Source organism: Euprymna scolopes, chromosome 14 (assembly GCF_053919585.1).
Source record: "Euprymna scolopes isolate OS-2025 chromosome 14, ASM5391958v1, whole genome shotgun sequence".
Taxonomy (NCBI): Eukaryota; Metazoa; Mollusca; class Cephalopoda; order Sepiida; family Sepiolidae; genus Euprymna; species Euprymna scolopes.
Window position 1 is genome coordinate 81,561,261 of NC_136495.1, and position 20,784 is coordinate 81,582,044.

At 33.0% G+C, this 20,784-nt stretch overlaps 1 protein-coding gene across 4 annotated transcripts in view; it reads left to right on the forward strand.

Annotated features, from left to right (window-relative positions):
* The window catches only part of LOC145293128 (acyl-coenzyme A synthetase ACSM3, mitochondrial-like), a 261,013-nt gene that overhangs the window by 66,560 nt on the left and 173,669 nt on the right, over nucleotides 1-20,784 (forward strand). Inside the window, exon 1 of one of the 4 annotated variants that reach the window (XM_080139534.1) lies at nucleotides 5,779-6,027. The exons of the other annotated variants lie outside the window; for them this stretch is intronic. Within the exon in view, the coding sequence (XP_079995660.1) occupies nucleotides 5,860-6,027 (168 nt within the window). The 5' untranslated portion in view covers nucleotides 5,779-5,859. Of the gene's footprint in view, nucleotides 1-5,778; nucleotides 6,028-20,784 lie in introns of those variants that run through there. 4 annotated transcript variants of the gene reach the window in all.

Here is a 20,784-nt window from a genome sequence, read left to right on the forward strand (position 1 = left end):
TTTCTGATAATCTTTTACAAGACCGATTTTAAATTACCTAAATTAAGCGAAAGGTCGCAACATACCTTTGTTGCAATTTATTTCCTAATTTTACTTTGAGAAGTTTGAGTGGCTTTTTCCCCACAGTTAAATAGTTATAAATATATAATGACATTATACGAACAAAATATACATTATAATAATGTATATTTTGTTCGTTTATTTTATTTAATCAAGTGCTTACTTCCAATATTAAAATATTTTTTATATTAATTACATATTTTAAAAAAAATTTATTGTTTTAAAACTAATAATTCGTAATATTCGTGATTTGACGGTGTAAAATAATGTGACCCTTCTAGAGTTATCAAGCTTTGCTGGGACTTAACTGCAAGACTGCCCACAAATTACTGATTGGTGTTCTGTTGTTATTTGTTTAAAATTTAAACTTTAATTTTACACACACTCTCCTTAAATCAATCTTGATCGAAATTAAATGATATAAATCGTTATTATTATTATTATTATTAAATAATTGTTGGAAGTCTGTTCAAAGTGACATTATCATTTATTTTTAATAAACGTATCGGTTCTCATTCCCTACTTCCTCCATAAAATCTTATTAGTAAATAGTAAAAGCATAAAAAGTTAGCGTATGATTCAAACAGATGTTAGAGTTGATTTTTTTTTACACTTTAGCTGACAGAAAAGAAAACAAAATACGAGTATCTACTCATCATTTTAAGTATACTACTTAATACAGTCATAAATATAGAAACAAAATATAGATATTAAATCTTCAAACTTCAAAAGTGTAAAAAAAAAAAAAAAAAAAAAAAAAAATTTAGAGTAAGTAAGTTATTTCTGAACAAGAATAACGGCGCTTCTACACTATTAGGACGAAAATTTGTAGTCGATAAATAGAGTTTTCAGATAAAAAAAAACATACAACAAAAAAAAAAAAAAACGGTAGTGCACTTATTGATCCGTGCTGAAATAATAACGTTATTTAAAAAGCCGTTCTTAACATGGGGTGGTAGGTGTGTCAGAAATTTCGTGAAAAATATTGAATAATTCCACCCCGTCTTTCCAAGCTTATAACTCCTCGAAAAATGTAATTCAAGCCCTAATTTTTTTTTTTTTTTTTCAATTAAAGGACCAAGGTTTGGAAAGAGCATAAAATTTCACATTGACCCTGAAAATATCGTAAAAATTGAATAAATAGAAAAATTGATAGATTTTTAAAGTTTAAAAATTGAAAAATACTGGGCTCGTAAAATTCAATTAATTTCATTACTGTTTTTTAAAAAATAAAAAATATTTCCATTACTTTTAAAACAAGTTTAATAGTCTATTTTGGAAGTATAATCCATAAAGAAAGTAAACAACCCACTTTTAAAAGAGAAATTACGAGTTTTTTTATATTTTATTCGCAGTTTCGTGTTAGGGGTGTCAAAAATTCCTACAAAAATTCTGATACACCCATTGGGTTGGTGAGGGTGTTTTGTAACTATTCGATACTTTAACCTTATAATTGAATAAAAAAACATCATAAAACTTTAATTGAACTTGGAAATACGATTTAAAAAATAGCGCGGATCAGTAAGTGCACTAGCACAAAAAAAAAAAAAAAAATAGTTTATACTGATTTTTTTTTTTTTTTTTTTTTTTTTGTCAATTCTAATGAATTACAATCGTACCTTACAAATTATGCTGTCGAAATTACCTGAATATTATTAAAAAAAAAAAAAACTTTAATCGTGTTAGCAGGTGAAAAATTGCGACTATCTTGTTTCGATTGAAACGGAAAATTACCTCCCTTTCGAACTCTCTTGTCTTATGATAGTTTTCTTCAAATTCTGTTTTTGTTTTCTTGAACAAATAATTTTCTACCTTATCGATTTTCGTAAATTTTGAATATAATCATCTTACAAGTACGAGGAATACGTAGATACTATTGTTTTCATGTGAAATTCAGTATTATGATTTCCGAAATTTCGTCCTTATAGTGTAGAAGCGCCAGAATAACTGCTTTCGGAGAAATCGGTTTCATTTTTTTGTTGGTCATATTTGTGTCATGTGATATGAGGATATAAATTACAAGAAATAAACGCCATCAAATAACGTCATTATTTCTCGTTGCAATAATGTCGCTCTTCATTTCTTTTTATCAAACAAAATTGTCTCTAGCTGATTTTATATGTGGTTTATGCAAACAGAATTTGGACATCAATTCAAAAAAGCTACCATGTTTTCACCAGTTTTGTTACGGATGTTTAATCGAATACTTTAGACAAAGACAACGAGAATGCCTTGGAAATGATTCATTCAAGTGCCCAACTTGTTTACAAGACCTGTTGCCGTCAACATTTCAAAAATGTCGCATGTCTAATGATGTTAAAGCAAAAAAAGTTCTTCAAACTTTAGAAGCTACCTCTTTCCTTTCAATTTGTCAAAAATTAAAAAAAGATTTTGAAGAAAAGAAAAAACAAATATGTCAGGAATGTTCAGACAAATCTACACGGTCACCTGTCATAATTTATTGCAGAAAATGTGATCAATGCCTGTGTAAAAAGTGCCAAGAAAAACACAAACAGTTTACACTCCATACAAATAATGACATCATCAAACTTTCAATGAAACTTGAGGAAATCCAGGAGAAATTGCTGCCGCCTTTAAAGTGTCGTAGCCACAAAAATGTTCCGTTTCAAAAGTTCTGTAATCAGTGTCGCTTGTTTATGTGTGTGAAATGCACCATTATCCATGAACAATCTTTTCCTGATTGTGAGCCTGCAACAGATCTTCAATTACTGGTCGAAATTAAGTCTTCGGAAATGCAGGCTATAGTAAGAAACTTTGATGACAATCAAAATACTATCATACAACTTAATGACCTTTTAAAGGAAACGATTGAGTTCGTTGAATTTTCAAGAGATTCTGTGTCATTCAAAAATGAACAAATATCTAATTTTAAAAAATCAATTGCGGAAAACAATTATTTGTTCATGAACATGTTGGATTTAACAGCAATTATAACTAATGTACTATCGGCCATTACGAAAGATTTCCTTTTCTGTTTTATAGGCATTGAAAATAAATGGTCAGCAATCAAAGAAACACTAATTTCACTGCTTGAAAGAAAAGAAAAGAACTCTGATGATCAAGTTATGAAAATTTACCAGCGTTTATTGTTAAACATAACTAGAAGCAAAAAGAAAAGTGACGATTTATTTCAATCTGTTACTAAATTGAATGCAATGGAAAATGCTGCTAGCTTTTTGATGGCAATGACAAATTTTTCAACTGAACCAAATATAATGGAGAACGCCACTAGCCTGGTTATGGCACCGGGAGATTATTCTACGAACTTATCAAATGAACCCAAGACAATAGTAAATAGTGGCGGAGAAAGAGCATGTTTTATAGCAAATCCGAAAAAAAATACACGCAAGAAATGTTGGAAAAAGCAGAAAAAAAATCCAGATAAAAATGAACCAAATATAATGGAGAACGCCACTAGCCTGGTTATAGCACCGGGAGATTATTCTATGAACTTATCAAATGAACCCAAGACAATAGTAAATAGTGGCAGAGAAAGAGCATGTTTTATAGCAAATCCGAAAAAAAATACATGGAAGAAATGTTGGAAAAAACAGAAAAATCTAAGTAAAAATGTCACACAATTGCCAAGTGATTTTGCTACAAGAAAACATCCGACAAGTACAGACATGTCATGTGTTACGCATGGAGATGGAGATATATATTCTGAGCCTAATAAAAATACTGAAAAAAATGTCACATTACTTCCAAATGATAAGACATCCACTACGAAAGCATATATGACAGTTAAAGAAATGTCACACATTACAACTGATAGAAATAAAAAGGAGTTGGCTAAGAAAAATACCTCTAAAAATGTCACACCATTACAAAAAGATGGTACTATCACCACAATAAAACAAACAAATAAAAAAAATCAACAAATTACAAATAAAAATATATGTGAGCCTAACAAAAATATCTGTAAAAATGTCACACCATTATCAAATGATGATAATGTCACTATGAATGGACTTCCAATATTTAAAGAAAAACCTGAGTTAACAGTTAAAGATACAGCTGAAAAAAAGAAGATCAAGTTATAACTAAGAATGATGATAATGTCACTATGAATGGACTTCCAATATTTAAAGAAAAACCTGAGTTAACAGTTAAAGATACAGCTGAAAAAAAAAGAAGATCAAGTTATAACTAAGAATGTATTGTCCAAACATGAAAACAATGCTTATGAAAATGCTGCAGTATTACCAAAGAAAGAACATCCAATATTTCAAGAAAGGTCACACTTTACAGATGTAGATAGAGATATATTTTCTTCGCATGAGGAAATTGCTGTGAAAAATGACACATCTTTTAGAAATTATAATACTGTATTGACCTATGAACATCCAAGAATGAAAGAACAGCCACGGTTTACAGATGTAAATAGAAGTTGGCCGGGAGAAATTGATGGTAGAAATCGCACATCCTGTAGAAATTATAATACTGTATTGACCTATGAACATCCAAGAATGAAAGAAAAGCCACGGTTTACAGATGTAAATAGAAGTTGGCCGGGAGAAATTGATGGTAGAAATCGCACATCCTGTAGAAATTATAATACTGTATTGACCTATGAACATCCAAGAATGAAAGAAAAGCCACGGTTTACAGATGTAAATAGAAGTTGGCCGGGAGAAATTGATGGCAGAAATCGCACATCCTGTAGAAATTATAATACTCTCCAGACGCATGAATTTCAGACATTTAAAGAAAAGCTGCACTCTACAGATGTAGGTAGAGATATATTTTCTCGGCCTGAGGAAATTGCTATGAAAAATGACACATCTTTTAGAAATTATAATACTGTATTGACCTATGAACATCCAAGAATTAAAGAAAAGCCACAGTTTACAGATGTAAATAGAAGTTGGCCTGGAGAAATTGATGGTAGAAATCGCACATCCTATAGAAATTATAATACTCTCCAGACGCATGAATTTCAGACATTTAAAAAAAAGCCGCACTTTACAGATGCAGATAGAGGTATATTTTCTTTGCATGAGGAAATGTTAACAAAAAAGTATGTATCATCACCAATTGATGATACTATCACTACAGAAGAATATCAGACATTTGAAGAAAAGTTACATATTGTTTTTTATATAACTATTTTGGTGATTTTCATGTTTTGGTGGTGTTGGTGAACAGATTAGAATGGAAGATCAGAGATTATATCGATTGAAATGTGAAAATAACACTCAAAATGAGAATAGTAATCTGAACAATGTACAATGGAATGTTTTCAATGAACCAATTGCAAAATTTACTTTATAACCAATGTAACCGTCACTGTTCAGTTTGTCAGTCACGACCAAGTAGAAGTCCTAAGTAATTTGCCATTATATTTTGAGTATTGCCTACACGGTGAAGCTAAGGTAAGTAGGTCCAGCAGACGAGCCTCGTTCTGAAAAATCTGAACAGTTGTGTCTACCATTATGAACAGTGCTTCTACCATTATTGACCCTTTGAATGATGGATATAGAAAGCACTCGTCTGCTGGATCTACTTATCTCAGCTTCACCGTGAATTAACCTCTCCGAATTGTTTTATTTATAAAAATATTTATTTATTAAAAAAAAAAAAAATCGTTGAACTGCTTTATGCAAACAAACATTTGAATTCTGTTGCTTAAAAAAAGTCTGTTTTCCTTTTTATGTTGACTTATTTTGCCTTTATTTTCATTTGTTCATTATGTCTATAGTAATAAATGTTTGAAATTGCTTTTAAATTTTTCTTTAATTCTTTGAATTTAAGAGAAAAACAGGTAAATATAGGGATATGCTGCAGCAGAACACCGATCACTCTAATTTGTTTTTTTTAGGGGTAATCGAGGTCGCTGAGAACAAATCTGATAAGCAAACCCGTCGCAAATTTACCGTTTGCATGGTATTAACTCCTGAATCCACAAACTACTTTCCGCCATTTTACAGCTTCCGATTACGTAGTGTATGTATCCCTATATTTACCCCCCAAAATTTTACTTTTAGCTTAACTTTATATTTCACCATTTCGTTTTTTAGTAATAAATGCTTCTCTAAATTAAAAACCGACCTTGTGTCTAACTCTGCCCTCGTGGGGAGGCAAGTAAATAGGAAGTAATATGACAGCTGAAAAACGTTTTTCGACCACCATAAAACCATTACAATACATTTAAACCCTGAAGAATTTCCACCATGCATACTTGTTGTTCTAAGTTAACTAGCTACTACTTGTGTTTCAAACATTTAAAAAAAAAAAAAAAAACAGCGCATTAATGCTTTTTTCATTTGGAAGGGGGGTTTCAGTCGCCCCTATTATCCCAAAGAACCAGCTATGTTAGGCACCGCTAAAAATGGCCGAAAAATCAAGTTGTTGTTGTTTTTTAAAACGAAATTACATTTATTAAAATCCATTATTTCTGAGTAACTTTTTTTTTTCCAGAAAGATAAAACCCTGAATTTTATCATATAGAAAACAGAATAATGTAAAACTTTTTCTATTTTTAATTAAATTTTAAATGTTAAATTTTCCCAAAAAGTTAATAATTGACATTTTTTGTCTTGCACAAAAAAACGTACATAAATATTTAAAAACAAAAGGTTTTTGAAATAATTAATTTATTTATTTGTTGTTTAAGTAAGATTTAGGATGATTTTCTATGAGAATATGCAAAAATATTATAAGTACCTGGATTTCAAATAATTCCACTTATTCATATAGGCAACCAGTTACTTCACGTCGATCTAGAGTCTAGATCGACAATGTTTACGTTTGATAATGTTTACGTATTCGATAAAAAGCAAACTATGGAAGACCAAACAGGTTAAAAAAAAACTTATTTTTCAGTGACGAAAATTTCAATGTATTATTAACGCTGAGGCTGGCCAGTACCAGATGGGTGACCATTTGTATGAGTTTGGTTTTTAATGTGTATGTGTGTGGGAGCCAGGCTCCCCAAAATGGGGGGGGGGGGGCAATTTAAAGCAGAATAAAAAAAAAATTATTTCAGCGCGTTTGGGCCACCGTAGTCGAAAGGCGGCAAACATTTTCAAACGGGATCGAAAAAATGATGCTATTTTTAACACAAAGGGCACAATATTTATCAAATTTTTTTTTTTTTTGTATCGATTCTTCAAAGCATGCCCTATAATGGTCCTGCAATATTCGGCTCGCTAAAAAAAAATTGTTAATTTATCTATCAAAGATTTTAAAATGGCTTTTTTCATATAAATATTAAAAAAATTTTTCTTTTGTTTTGCTTAACTTAAGTTAATTATTTTACTTAACATATTCACACTTCAAAACTCAAAAGCGGGATAATTAAACACAATCGAAGTTCTGATATTCAGACGTCAAAATAAGGTATGCAAACAATTTTTTTTTTTTTTTAATCTATAATTCTGTCCCTTACAACAACACAATATGTTGTGTTCAGTTTCAGATGATTATTTTAAGCATATTTGTACCCCCCTCAAAACAAGGGGGGAGGGTTTGTAAGCAAAAAAAAAAATATATATATAAATATCGTTTATGAAAAATAAGTACACTGTTATAAAGTTCATTCTTCTCTTAATAATCGCTGAAAATTTTGTACTGATCGGATAATTACCTGATTTTTGGTAGATTTTTAAAAAGACGGTTCGTCAAAAAGTACTTACCTGCCCCCCCTCCCCAGTTTTGGCGGTGCCTAAGCTATGTAAACGCTTTGTAATATTTTTCAATAATTATTTTTAAAAAAGTCTTTACAATCAATTTTTATTTAAAATTAAATTATTTTCTAAAATATTTTGTTTATATATCTTTACATTGTTTTTTAAGTAAAATTAAGAAATTAATTTTAATATTGTTTATATCCTTCTTCATTCAAAAGGGTTACTTTTCAGTAGCTTCACTGGTTGTTAACCTAAATTTTCCAAATGTCAGAACGAGGTTCATCCGCGGGACCTACTTATCTCAGCTTCACCCTACTTTATCCAATAATTGGGCCGATTAATCAGAATCATTAATCGTAAGAATCGTGTATTTTGGAGGGAATCGGCATTGGAATCGCATCGTTAAAAAATACCTTATATTTGATTCTTTCATTACGATTCTCTTATATTTTTAAGTTGAACTGTTTGTTTGAAGTGCTGTCAAAAGTTTATGATAAAAACGTCATAGAACTTTTCATAACATATTTAATATGATATACAAGAATTTTATGAACTACTTTAAAGGTAATCTTTATCTTAATGAGTTTTCTTATTCCGTCACATACATAGGCGCTGTCTGTCTTTTTCGAAACTTTGTGACCCATGATTGGTTATCTGTTTGCACTGTTACAAAAGTTTAGGGGCCGCAAGGTAACATTGTTTTCATTTGTGAGCAAAGTTTATTTATGTATAAAACAGCCTAACTATGTCAAGTCCATGAAAAAGTTGATGAATGCTTAACCCTTAGAGAAAAACGATTTTACAGTGCTCTCATTGCAAGTAAATCGTTTAAAAAAAAAGGGGGGGGGCTTATCTTTCGACAAGTTTTTTTTGTTTTACCGACACTCTTCATTAGTAAATGAATGAAAAATCTCATTAAATGAAAAATGTCTTGTCAACCTTTATATTTTTTAAAAAATGAAACGAGGAAAGCCAAATTATTTCAACAATAGAACAATATATATACTTTCTATTTTCTGAACGAAGGCTGTTCAGGAAATATTTCTAAAACTAAAGTGAAACTGATTATGTCGTATCAGTTTGGTCGGCTTTTTTTTTGAAGTATCCAAAAGCAAAAACATTAGAACTACATATGCTGACTGACAGTTCTGCTTATGGTCTTTCGAAAACTACAAAAGAAAAAAATTATTTTGCTATCTATTAAATAAATGCGGTAAGTGAATTTAATTTTTTTCTTTTAAAAATTTACATTTCATTAAAATATTCTGCGAATGAAGCAATTTCTTTTGGAACTTCTTTGCACAACGAAAACAAAAAAAATATGAAAAATTTATTAAAAAAGGAAAAAAGTTGGTGCTAATGAAGAGACTGATCCGCGCTATTTTTTTAAAATCGTATTTCCACATTTAATTAAAGTTTTATGATATTTTTTTTATTCAGTTGTAAGGTTAAAGGTACAGAATAGGTACAAAACACCCTCCCCTCCCCATGTTAAGAATGGCTTTTTAAATAACATTATTTCAGCACGTATCACTCTGCATGAGTACCAAAAAGTTTTTTTTTTTTTTTTTAAATCCTTTGAACCCTAACTTTGCAAACTAACTAGTCACTCAGAGCTGTTCAACTAAAGGACCATATTAGGGCCAAAATGTCGAAATATTGGTGTGTCTTTTACCTCGGGTCTCCAGGGCCGATATATCGGTCCATTAGGGTTGAAAAGGGTACTCCTGCAGAGAGTGATCCGTACTGAAATAATGTTATTATTTAAAAAGCCATTCTTAACATGGGGAGGGAAGGGTGTTTTGTACCTATTCTGTACTTTAACCTTACAATTGATAAAAAAAACAAAACTTTAATTAAACGTGGAAATAGGATTTAAAAAATAGCACGGATCAGTAAGTGCACTAGCACCTTGAAAAGCTTAATGAATTTCTACTTTACGCACAGGTAATTTTTTAAGAAAGAAAATTTATTTTATTTGTTTTCCTGAAATTGTGACTGTAAACTTCTATTTTTGTCAACTATATTGAGGCAGGTGGTGTAAAGTTAGAAAAGCGTGCAGGATTGTAGTTTAGGTGGCAATTAACCTCGAACCCAAAACAACCAAAAACGAAAGGGACACAAATATTGATTCACCGGTTTTTATCCATGGAAACAGTGATCATATCGTTCAGTTTACAAATAAGCTGAACTTATTTTTCAAAATTAAAAATATAAACAAATTTTTTTCTTTTATTTTAAATATTCTAAATTTCTTTTAATATCGACCTATCTTAATATTAATCTTTTTCTTTATCGAAAATGTATTGTTAAAAGGCATTAATATTAATTTTAATTCAATTTTAGTGATATTTGTTTACTCCGTTGACAAAAAACGCTGGAAATTAAAAAACCCCAAAAAACAAGTTTGTATTACTGTACACATAGATTTGAAAAAGTTGTCAAAAAAACAAATATATAACAAATAAATGTTATCAAAGGCAAGATAAGTTACTTTTCTACCTAATTGGATATGTTTTTAGTGTTTTTATTTAATGTAACATGTTTATTCAACTCGAAAAACAGTGTTTATCGATGTATTGGAAAATTAAAAATGTCCGCCGACTCTCTCTTTAACTAGGTAAGTTTGGGAAAAGGAGTTAAAAATAAAAACTAGACAAAATACTGTTAGAAACTCTCTCAATATATGTTACTGTGACATAGGCTGACATATATTCGGTGGGTTTCTAACGGTATTTTGTCTAGTTTTTTTATTTATAACTCCTTTTCCCAAACTTACCGTGTCAAAGAGCGAGTAGGGCGCCATTTTGAATTTTCCAATACATCGGTAAACACTGTATGTTTATTAAATAAAAACACTAAAAACATATCCAGTTAGGTAGAAAAGTAACTTGTCTTGCCTTTGATAACATTTATTTGTTATATATTTGTTTTTTGACAACTTTTTCGAATCTTATGTGTACAGTAATACAAACCCGAAAGAATTTTTATTTACATTGTAAACATAGAAATAGAATTTTTGATAATTTAAAAAAATTTAAACAATACGAACAGAATTATTCTGGTACTTTTGGTGGGGGTGTTTGGAACTATTCTGTACTTTCACCTAACAATTTTTTTTTTTTTTTTTTTTTTTTTTTTACAAAAACAATTTTTTTTTTTTTTTTACAAAAACAATTTTTTTTTTTTTTTTTACAAAAACATCTTGTTCACGGATGCATTTTATTATAAGGGGAAAGACTTCCCCCTTTTTCCCCACATCAAATGTTGCCTTTCTACCTTTCCTCACTTTTTTTTTTTTTTTGCAATGTGACCATAAAACGCTGGAAATGAAAAAAAAAAAATATAAACAGATTATTTTAAATAAAAAAAGAAACAATTTTTATTTACATTGTAAACATATAGAAATAAAACCTTTTGATAATTTAAAAAAATTTTAAACAATATGAACAGAATTGTTCTGGTACTTTTGGTGGAGGTGAAGATACAGAATATTTGCAAAACACCTCCACCAAAAGTACAAGAACAATTCTGTTCATATTGTTTAAAATTTTTTAAATTATCAAAAGGTTTTATTTCTATATGTTTACAATGTAAATAAAAATTGTTTCGTTTTTTTTAAAAAAATCTGTTTATATTGTTTTTTTGTTTTTTTTTATTTCCAGCATTTTTTTTTTTATTTTTTACGTGACGTCAACGGAGTAAACAAATATCACTAAAATTGAATTAATATTAATGCCTTTTAGTGATACATTTTTGATAAAGAAAAAGATTAATATTAAAATAGGTCAATATTAAAAGAAATTTAGAATATTGTTTAAAATAAAAGAAAAAAATCTGTTTATATTGTTTAATTTTGAAAAATAAGTTCAGCTTATTTGTAAACTGAACGATATGATTACTGTTTCAATGGATAAAAACCGGTGAATCAATATTTGTGTCCTTTTCGTTTTTGGTTTGGGTTGTTTTAGGTTCGAGGTTAATCGCCACTTAAACTCTAATCATGCCAAAAAGGGTTTCTCTAATAATTTTTGTTTTATTCGAAAAAGCATAAGATTTTACATTAAATATGACCCCCAGCCTCCCAAAGAAAATATTAGACGAATAAAAAAGAAAAATTGTGAGTGAGAGGACTTTCCCACACACCTTTAATAGCTTTTTTTTTTTTTTTTTTTTTTTTTGGTCATTTTTCAATTTTTTCAGCGAATTATCGATTGGACACTATCATATTATCCAAAAAAATCGTGTGTGGGGGGGAAATCAGTATTTATATAAAAAAAAATTTTAAGGGGTGCTCAGATCAGTAGGGACTGCCAAAATTCACCACAGAATTACTCCCCTATATATAACACTATGTAACTTTGTTATAAGTTAATATTGTCAGTATAACTTTTGTACCATTTAAAAGAAGGGCAAAATAAACTAGTAATTATTTTTCAAAAACATTTTTCCATCGTAGGAAAATAATGAAATTGGGAGACGTAAATCTTGTTTACATAATTGGCGCTTTAAAATAACGTTCCCATGTAGAACACATTCCGAACATGAAAACATACCCATGTTTAATAAATCTAGCAAAAATCAACTAATGGTAAATTTTTTGTGAAATTTTCGATACTTATCCAGTTTAGAATGAAATTACATATAAAATGCAGTTTCCGTCAAATATGAGAGGAAATATTTTTTTAGTGCGTGCGTGTGCACCCCCCCCCCTTCATATTTATTTTTTTCGAAATTCGAACAAAATATATCGAAATTTTGGTATGTTTTTACATTCGGTCCACCTCCACAATTTTGTTTAAAATGACGACTTTAACTGTGATAATTAAATTGATTGACTTACCGAGGGTGGCTTGGTGGGAAGGGAAAGACACTCATGGCTGTGAACGGCCCGGCTTGGTGTTTGTTAATGAAGAAAATAGGATGTCTATTCCTTATAGCTTAAATAGACATTCCAGTCTCGTTTCAATCTCGCTGAACGAGAGATTGAGACTATAAAAAGAGTCACCTTTGTAGGCTTGTTGTTGTTGTTGTTGTAGTTCTTGTCGTTGTTAGAGATCTATCAGACCGGTACGACAACTGTTAACAGCGCGTTATATTTACAAGAATACGTTTGCTTGTAAGCAACGAGGTAATTTTTTTTGCAAGCTAAACGTCTTTTCTCCCCCCCCCCCCCACTCGTCGGTAGGAAATATCGACACATTGCAACAAAAAAATCCGGCTGCGAATTTCAACCAACTTTAGAATTTAATTATTCTCGAGATAAGTCGGAATTAACAACATGGAGGATTCCGTCTCGATGGAGGAACTGAAGCTGAAACAGAAACTTCTTCAACAAAAAATACAGACTACCCTGGAAGGGTTAGAAAAGGAGGAGAAGAGTTCTGAAGAAGTGGTTTCTCTATTTAAACGTGAAATAGAGGACTGGTTAGAAGAGCTGGAAGGAGTCTCCTTTGGCATGGAGGAACACTTTGCTGCAAGGGGAGAAGCAGAAGCTTTGGCAAGCTTAAGTCTAGCTTCCTTCCGCTTCAAATATGAAGCCAGGCAACGTTTAAGTTTTCTGCACAAAGCTGACCAGAGTGAGAACCCAGCAGCCACTTTAATGGAAGGACATATTGACTCTACTCCAAGTCAGGAGAACCCGGTTACTCCAAACACTGAAAGATTACCACCCTTCGAACCAAAAGCCCATTCTTCATTTGCAGTGGAGCCATTCAAAATAAAATTGAAGGGACCACGCTTTGATGAGAAGGACTTTGAGACCAACAAGAGGAGCTTCAAGGACTTTTTGACAAAATTTGAAAATTGTGCCAAGTCCATTACGTTTAACACTGAAAAACTCTATTTTTTGAGATGTTCCTTGGAAGGCAGAGCACTCCAACTTATAAATCATCTTTCACCCTCTGACGAAAGTTACTTGATGGCCCTGAAGCTACTGAAGGACCAGTATTTGGACGAGGAGGAGATAAGAGGGGAAATAATTCAGGAAATATTAGATTTTCAGTTGGACAATCCCAAAAACCTGGAAGGATTAAAAAATTTTATGATCAAGACCCAGGCAGATATGTGGGAACTAAGGGCCTCTTATAATTGTGACTTATATGACGATAAGTCAGCTGGAGCGATAATAATATCACAAGTGTTATTTATGAAATTCCCTCCTGAAATAAGGGAAGAAGTGTTACGAATTTCCGGGAGTTCATACCCAACATTGTCTACACTGTTGAAGGAAACCCTAAGTATAGTAAAACGGATGTTGGTTGCCAGAAAGCCGACCAAGATACTAATGGCCAAAACTCGACTCCAACCTAAGTTTAAGCCAGAGCAGACAATTGAAACCTCGTCTCTCAAAACCTTTAATACTAAGTTAATATCCGAGGCAAAATGTGAATTTTGCAAAACAAATAAACATTTGTCCGAAGATTGTGACAGCTATTCTACTCATGAAGCAAGGATAACAAGGTGTAGAGAGTTGCGTCTCTGTTTTCTAAAGAGGTCTCACTTGGGGAATATGTGTCCATTAAAAACACCAAGAAAAATTTGTTGTCATCATTGCAACTCGAAGGGACACATAACTACTATGTGCTCAACCATTACAAGAAGTATGCAGGTTGATACTTGCCTGCATACAAAGGGCTATAATGATGCTTTCCTGTCACCCATAACTGGCATATTAGTGAAAAGAGGCGAAAAAAAGGTGAAGGTGAACTGCCTGTTGGACACTGGCAGTCAATGGACTTATTTTGACACTTTAATTTTAAAAAAGCTGAATTGTCTCTCCTTAGCCAAGGATAAAAGAATGGAGGTAAAAACCTTTTTAGGCACTAGTCCTAAAAATTTTAAGGAAATCTCTGTGGGATTAAATTTGGTTACTGGGAGAACTCATACTCTCCCAATTCTAGCAACCCAGTTGAACTTATCCTATCGCCTTGAAGGACTTACTCAGATTCTTGGGAATTTAAAAAATCGCAGGCTGGCTGCAAAGTTTGATGCCAAGAGGGATTTGATTATAATTGATGGGTTACTAGGACTCGATGCAATCCAGTACCTGGAACCTTTAAAGGTAATCGCTTGCATGTATGGAGTGGCATTCGAGACACAAAAAGGATTAATCCCCTTTGGAAACAGGTGTTCTTTTCTCTATAAACACCAGATTAAAAACCAAAAAAGAACACAGATTAATTATGCAGAAGTGTTGGCTAGAACTCCTGAACTTCCACCTGCCAGAATCAATTATGTGGTTCACCCAAAGGAATCCTACCCAGACCCTTTAAAAAATTGGTTCGAAGAAAGTAATGTCCAGCGAGGGTTGGAGAACATGTTCAACCTTGAATCCATTGGATTACCCACTGCCGAGAAATTCTCCACCTTGGATGAAGAGAAAGTTAAGCAATTCCGAGATTCCATCACATTTAAAGATGGTCTTTATCATGTGCAACTTCAGTGGTATGAAGATAAAATAAAATCAGTACCTTCGAATCACAATGCTGCTATTCGAGTTCTAGAAAGGGTTACCAAAGATCTGGAGAAGAAAAACTTGTATAATCACTATCTGCAAGTTTTTCAACAACAAGAAGATGAGGGCATTATCGAAGAGATAATTGTGCCACCTGAACAATTTAAAGATTATATATGGATACCTCATAGGCCAGTGTTAAAACTAACTGACCAGACTACTACCAAAGTGAGACCAGTGTTTAATTGTTCATATAAGAATAAGGACTCAGTATCATTGAACGAAGCAGCATATCCTGGAGTAAACCTGATGACAGACATGATAAAATTGATGATCCGATTCAGAACAAACCGATACGTATTGCTAGCTGACATTAGGAAAGCATTTCTGATGATTTGGCTCGCATCTGAAAGGGATCGTAATCGATTTTGCTTTTTTCTAAAGAAAGGTAAAAACTTGCATTGCTACCGGTACAAAACCATTATATTTGGCTTCAATGCAAGCCCCTTTATTTTAAATTATGTATTAAAGTTTCATGCGGATAAGTTCCCTTTGGATGACTGTTCAGAAACATTGAAATCCAATTTTTATATGGATAACTTGGTGAAAACTGCGAATAATGCAGAAAACCTATCTGCCTTGTATACTACTGTGAGAGAACGTTTACAGAAAGGAAATTTTGATTTGCAATCTTGCAATTCCAACTGTGTAACACTCCAAAAGAAAATGGAGGCAGATGGAACATTGTCAGGATTCGACTCTGGTTGGGAAAAAGTGTTGGGATATCAATATGACCCTGTCCAAGATTCAATAAGTGTTTGCCCACCATCATGCGACGTGGAGGCATCTACTAAGAGGAAAATATTGTCTGAGATCTCTAAGGTATTTGATCCTTTGTCTCTTTATCTACCTATGACAGTGCGAGGTCGTCTCTTGATGAGAGAAATATGGAAACAAAAATTAAATTGGGATGATGTGGTTCCTCAAAGTATGAGTTCAGTTTGGAGAACGCTGGCAAAGGATCTGTCCGCGTTAAACACTGTATCATTTCCAAGGAGAGCTTTAGATGAAGGAAAGGATACCAAATTATTTTTCTTTTGTGATGCATCTAAAGCCGCATATGGGTTTGCGGTGTACGCTGTACAGGATGGGAACTCATCTTTGGTCTTTGCAAAGGCAAAAATGTTTCCTCTGCAGGGAAAATCCCTCCCGACGTTAGAACTTCTAGCGGTATTTTTAGCCGTGAAGTGCCCCCTTTTATAAAGGAGTCACTAAAGAACATTACTATTAAGGATGTCAATGTAATCACGGATGCTCAGGTGGTTCTGTCCTGGATTCTGTCCGATTTCGTCCAAATGAAAAACGTGTTTGTACAACATAGATTACAGGACATAGCTCAAATGAGAGAGAAGATCAAATGTGATTTCAACATAAAAGTCAACTTTAAGTATGCATCGACAATTGAAAACCCAGCGGATTACATCACCAGAGGTTTGACCATCAGACAATTTAAGGAAAAACTTTCTCTTTGGTATGAGGGACCTAAGTGGATAAAGCAAGAAGAATCCTCCTGGTGCCATCGTGAATTGGGCTGCCTTTCTAAGGCTCAAATGGAATGGATTAGTGCGCCAGTAAATTATGCCGCAGAGAATGAGGTGGCTATATCAGAAATCAAACTGGAAAAAATTTCTAGTTTGAGTAAGTTGATCAGTGTGACTTCACTGGTATTTAAATTCGTCAACAGGTTAAGAAAGAGGGAGATGGATCCCGAGTTACAGGCAAAAGCCTACCTGATCAAGACTATGCAAAAACAATCCCTTTCAAGAGAGTTAGACTTCTTGCTAGACCCTGGAGGAAAGAGCATGCCGAAACTGGTCAAGAACTTGAATCTCTTTCTGGACCCCAAAGGCATCATAAGATCAAAAGGAAGAATAGGAAACTCTGAATGTCACCCATATGAAATACAGAATCCTATTTTATTAGGAAAAGAACATTACCTAACAAAATTGATCATTCAAGAATACCACTAGGGAAGCCAACACTTAGGCTTAGCCACTACTCTGAATGAAATAAGGTTAGGCGGTTATTGGATACCACAAGCTAGACAGGCTATTAAAAATGTGATTGGTACTTGTATGAAGTGTAAAAAATATAATACCGTTTCCTTCTCAGTACCAAATTCGACCAACTTACCAGCCCCTCGAGTGAATTTTGTCAGGCCTTATTTACATACTGGTGTGGATTTTACCAGTCATATCTATGTTAAAGGACAAGAAAGAGATTACAAAATGTACATTCTTCTATTTACATGTATGAGTATTAGGGCTGTGCATTTGGAACTGGTTCCAGATATGACTGTAAAATCATTTATTCAAGCATTCATTAGGTTCACGAACGCGCGAATGGAATACCCACGCACCTTTATTCGGATAACGCTCGCACATTCAATGCTGCTGCCAGAATAATTAACTGGGGGATGCTAGCGGACGAATTCAAAGAAAGATTCAGTTCTTATGACTTGAAGCATTATACGATTCCACTGTTTTCACCTTGGTATGGTGGTAGTTGGGAAAGGTCTATCAAGACCATAAAATCCTGCCTATATAAAACAATAGGAAGAGGTAAAATAGACTATTTTGGCCTACTTACAATTTTGTCTGACGTGCAAAGGGCAGTAAATAGCCGCCCCCTGACATATAGGAGCTCTGAGGACTCTGAGCTAAATATCTTAACCCCTAACTCTCTCATGAATGCGGATATTGGTCAGGGAATAATGATGAGGGTTGAAAACCAGGACCTGGAAACAATGGACCCTCTAAGTCGAAGTGAATTGATTCAAACCCTGCGTTCCCGGGAAGAAAGCCTAACTAAATTTAGGAAGGTTTGGAATGAGGACTATTTGTTGAGTCTCAGAGAAAGGGCTCTGAGCCTAGCTGATTGTTCTTTTGAAGATAAAGTAAAACCAGGGGACATAGTGCTCATAAAAAGCCCTCTGAAGACGAGACCTTTCTGGTCTCTAGGTGAAGTTCTGCAGTTAATCCAAGGAAGTGACAATTTGGTGTGTATGGTGAAAGTGAGGAAAGGTAATGGAGTTATAGACATATATTCTATTAAACATCTCTTTCCTCTGGAATTCTCTCCACAGCCTGGATAACCCGACCCTATAAGCATGGAACCTCTGAATTCACAGGATGAGTCAGGACCCACAACGGAGAGAGAGTACTACAATTTGGATCTGTCCTACCTGTAACAGACCTGATGATAGCAGACCTATGATAGCCTGCGATAGATGTAATGACTGGTTCCACTTCAGCTGTGTGGGTCTAACTGAAGCACCACAAGAAGATGAACAATGGTTCTGTTCGACTTGTGACCCTCAAGGAGTTGTACCTGGTAGACCCAGTTTATCGGGAGTCTAAATGAACTTTTATTCCCTTAATCAAGATTTTATTTATTTATTTAAATTTTTTTTGTGGGGAATGTGTGATAATTAAATTGATTGACTTACCGAGGGTGGCTCGGTGGGAAGGGAAAGACACTCATGGCTGTGAACGGGCCGGCCTGGTGTTTGTTAATGAAGAAAATAGGATGTCTATTCCTTATAGCTTAAATAGACATTCCAGTCTCGTTTCAATCTCGCTGAACGAGAGATTGAGACTATAAAAAGAGTCACCTTTGTAGGCTTGTTGTTGTTGTAGTTTGTTCTTGTCGTTGTTGGAGATCTATCAGACCGGTACGACAACTGTTAACAGCGCATTATATTTACAAGAATACGTTTGCTTGTAAGCAACGAGGTAATTTTTTTTGCAAGCTAAACGTCTTTTCTTCCCTCCCCCCCCCACTCGTCGGTAGGAAATATCGACATAACATGTTTTCAACTATGCTGAATACGAAAATCGCATGGAAATTTGGCAGAAATAAGTAGTTATCGAGATATAAAGAAAACTGTATTATGCATTGTATTCTTTGGCGGCCATCTTTTTTACGCGCATGCGCCATAAACAAATCTACTTATCTACGATGACACTGCCACCTAACGGAAACAAAAAAAAAAGACTTGCCTCCACCTAGCGGAAAAAGCTGCTTTTCAGAGACTGTGCCCCCTCCCCCCTGGATCAAAATTGGTCATTTTTATACATTCAGTCCACCGGGATAATTTTCTTTTAAATTCAATTCAATTTTTACGATATTTGTTAGTTGAAAGTACAGAGTAGGTACAAGACGAATTTAGGAAAACCCGTACCCGGAAAACTCATCCCTTTTTCCTAGGTAGGAAAACTGGTCTCTTATTAAATAAGGGAAGAGTTTTCCAGGCACCTTACAGAATATCATCCCCTTTCCATGTTAATTATCTGTTATTAAATAAGGTATTTTTTACGACCTGCCCCAGCGTAGTATAAATCCCACCAACTACCCCATATTAAGAACGGCTTTCGAGGTTGGGAATGTTTATTCCAAAAGCCGTTCTTAACCTCAAAAATTTCTTAAAAAAAAAAAGTTCTTAACTTCAAAATTTTTTCAGTTAATATAATACTCAAGTCTGTAATCTATGATAATCATCAAAAAAATGTTTTAAAACAATTGTAAAACACACATTTTTAGGAGGGGGGCGCACTCTCGTACAGGTCTGCCAAATATTTCCCCGTTAGGTGGCAGGGGGGAAGAGAGAGTCTCAGAAAAGTGCATTTTGTTTCCACTAGATGGCACTGTCGGTCGTAGATAAGTAGATTTATTTATGGTGCACACGTGTAAAAAAAAAATGGCCGCCAAAGAATACAATGCATAATACACCTTTTTTATATCTCGATAACTACTTATTTCTACCAAAATTTCCATGCGATTTTCGTATTCAGCATAGTCGAAAACATAAAAGTCATCATTTTAAAGAAAATTGTGGAGGTGGACCTAATGTAAAAAATACCGAAATTTCTATTTATTATTAAACATAAGAGTTCAAATAAGTAAAAAATATTCAATTTTTAAAAGTTTAAATACATGTATTGAAAAAAAACTTACCTTGAAGTTGCAATTAAAAGAGTGATATAAATTTAATGTTTTTTTTGTTTTTTTTTTAAATAGCGTTTTTTTTTCTAATTAATATATACTATAATCAGTTGAATTGCCAAGAAAAAGTAACTTTTTAAAAATTAACTGATTTTTAAAAGATTAAAACGATTAAAATTCCATTATTTCAAAATGTCGGCTACAACATAGATTTTTAATTAATTGTGTGAAAAAATTTTTTTTAAATATAAAGTTATAATATAAACAGCTCTTGCCAGCTATTTTATGGCCAGATTAAAACCGATTGAAAATTAATATTGAGTTAAAATCCAGTTTTTGTACATGCACTGCGATATATATTTTGTTTTATGAAATAAAATACGGAAGCTGGGACTAAACCAAATGAACTGGTTAACTGAAAAACATTCACTTCCGTAGTTGCGTTCTAAAATTTCACAGCTTAACTCGATTATTGTGTTAGTCTTTACTAAAAAGTAACCAAATTATCTATTAAAAGTAAGTTAAGTTAGGTACGGGCAAAATGAATGCCGATGCTCAAAATGTATAAACATTTTGAGCCCCTCTCTTTACTTTAAAAATTCACCAAAAATC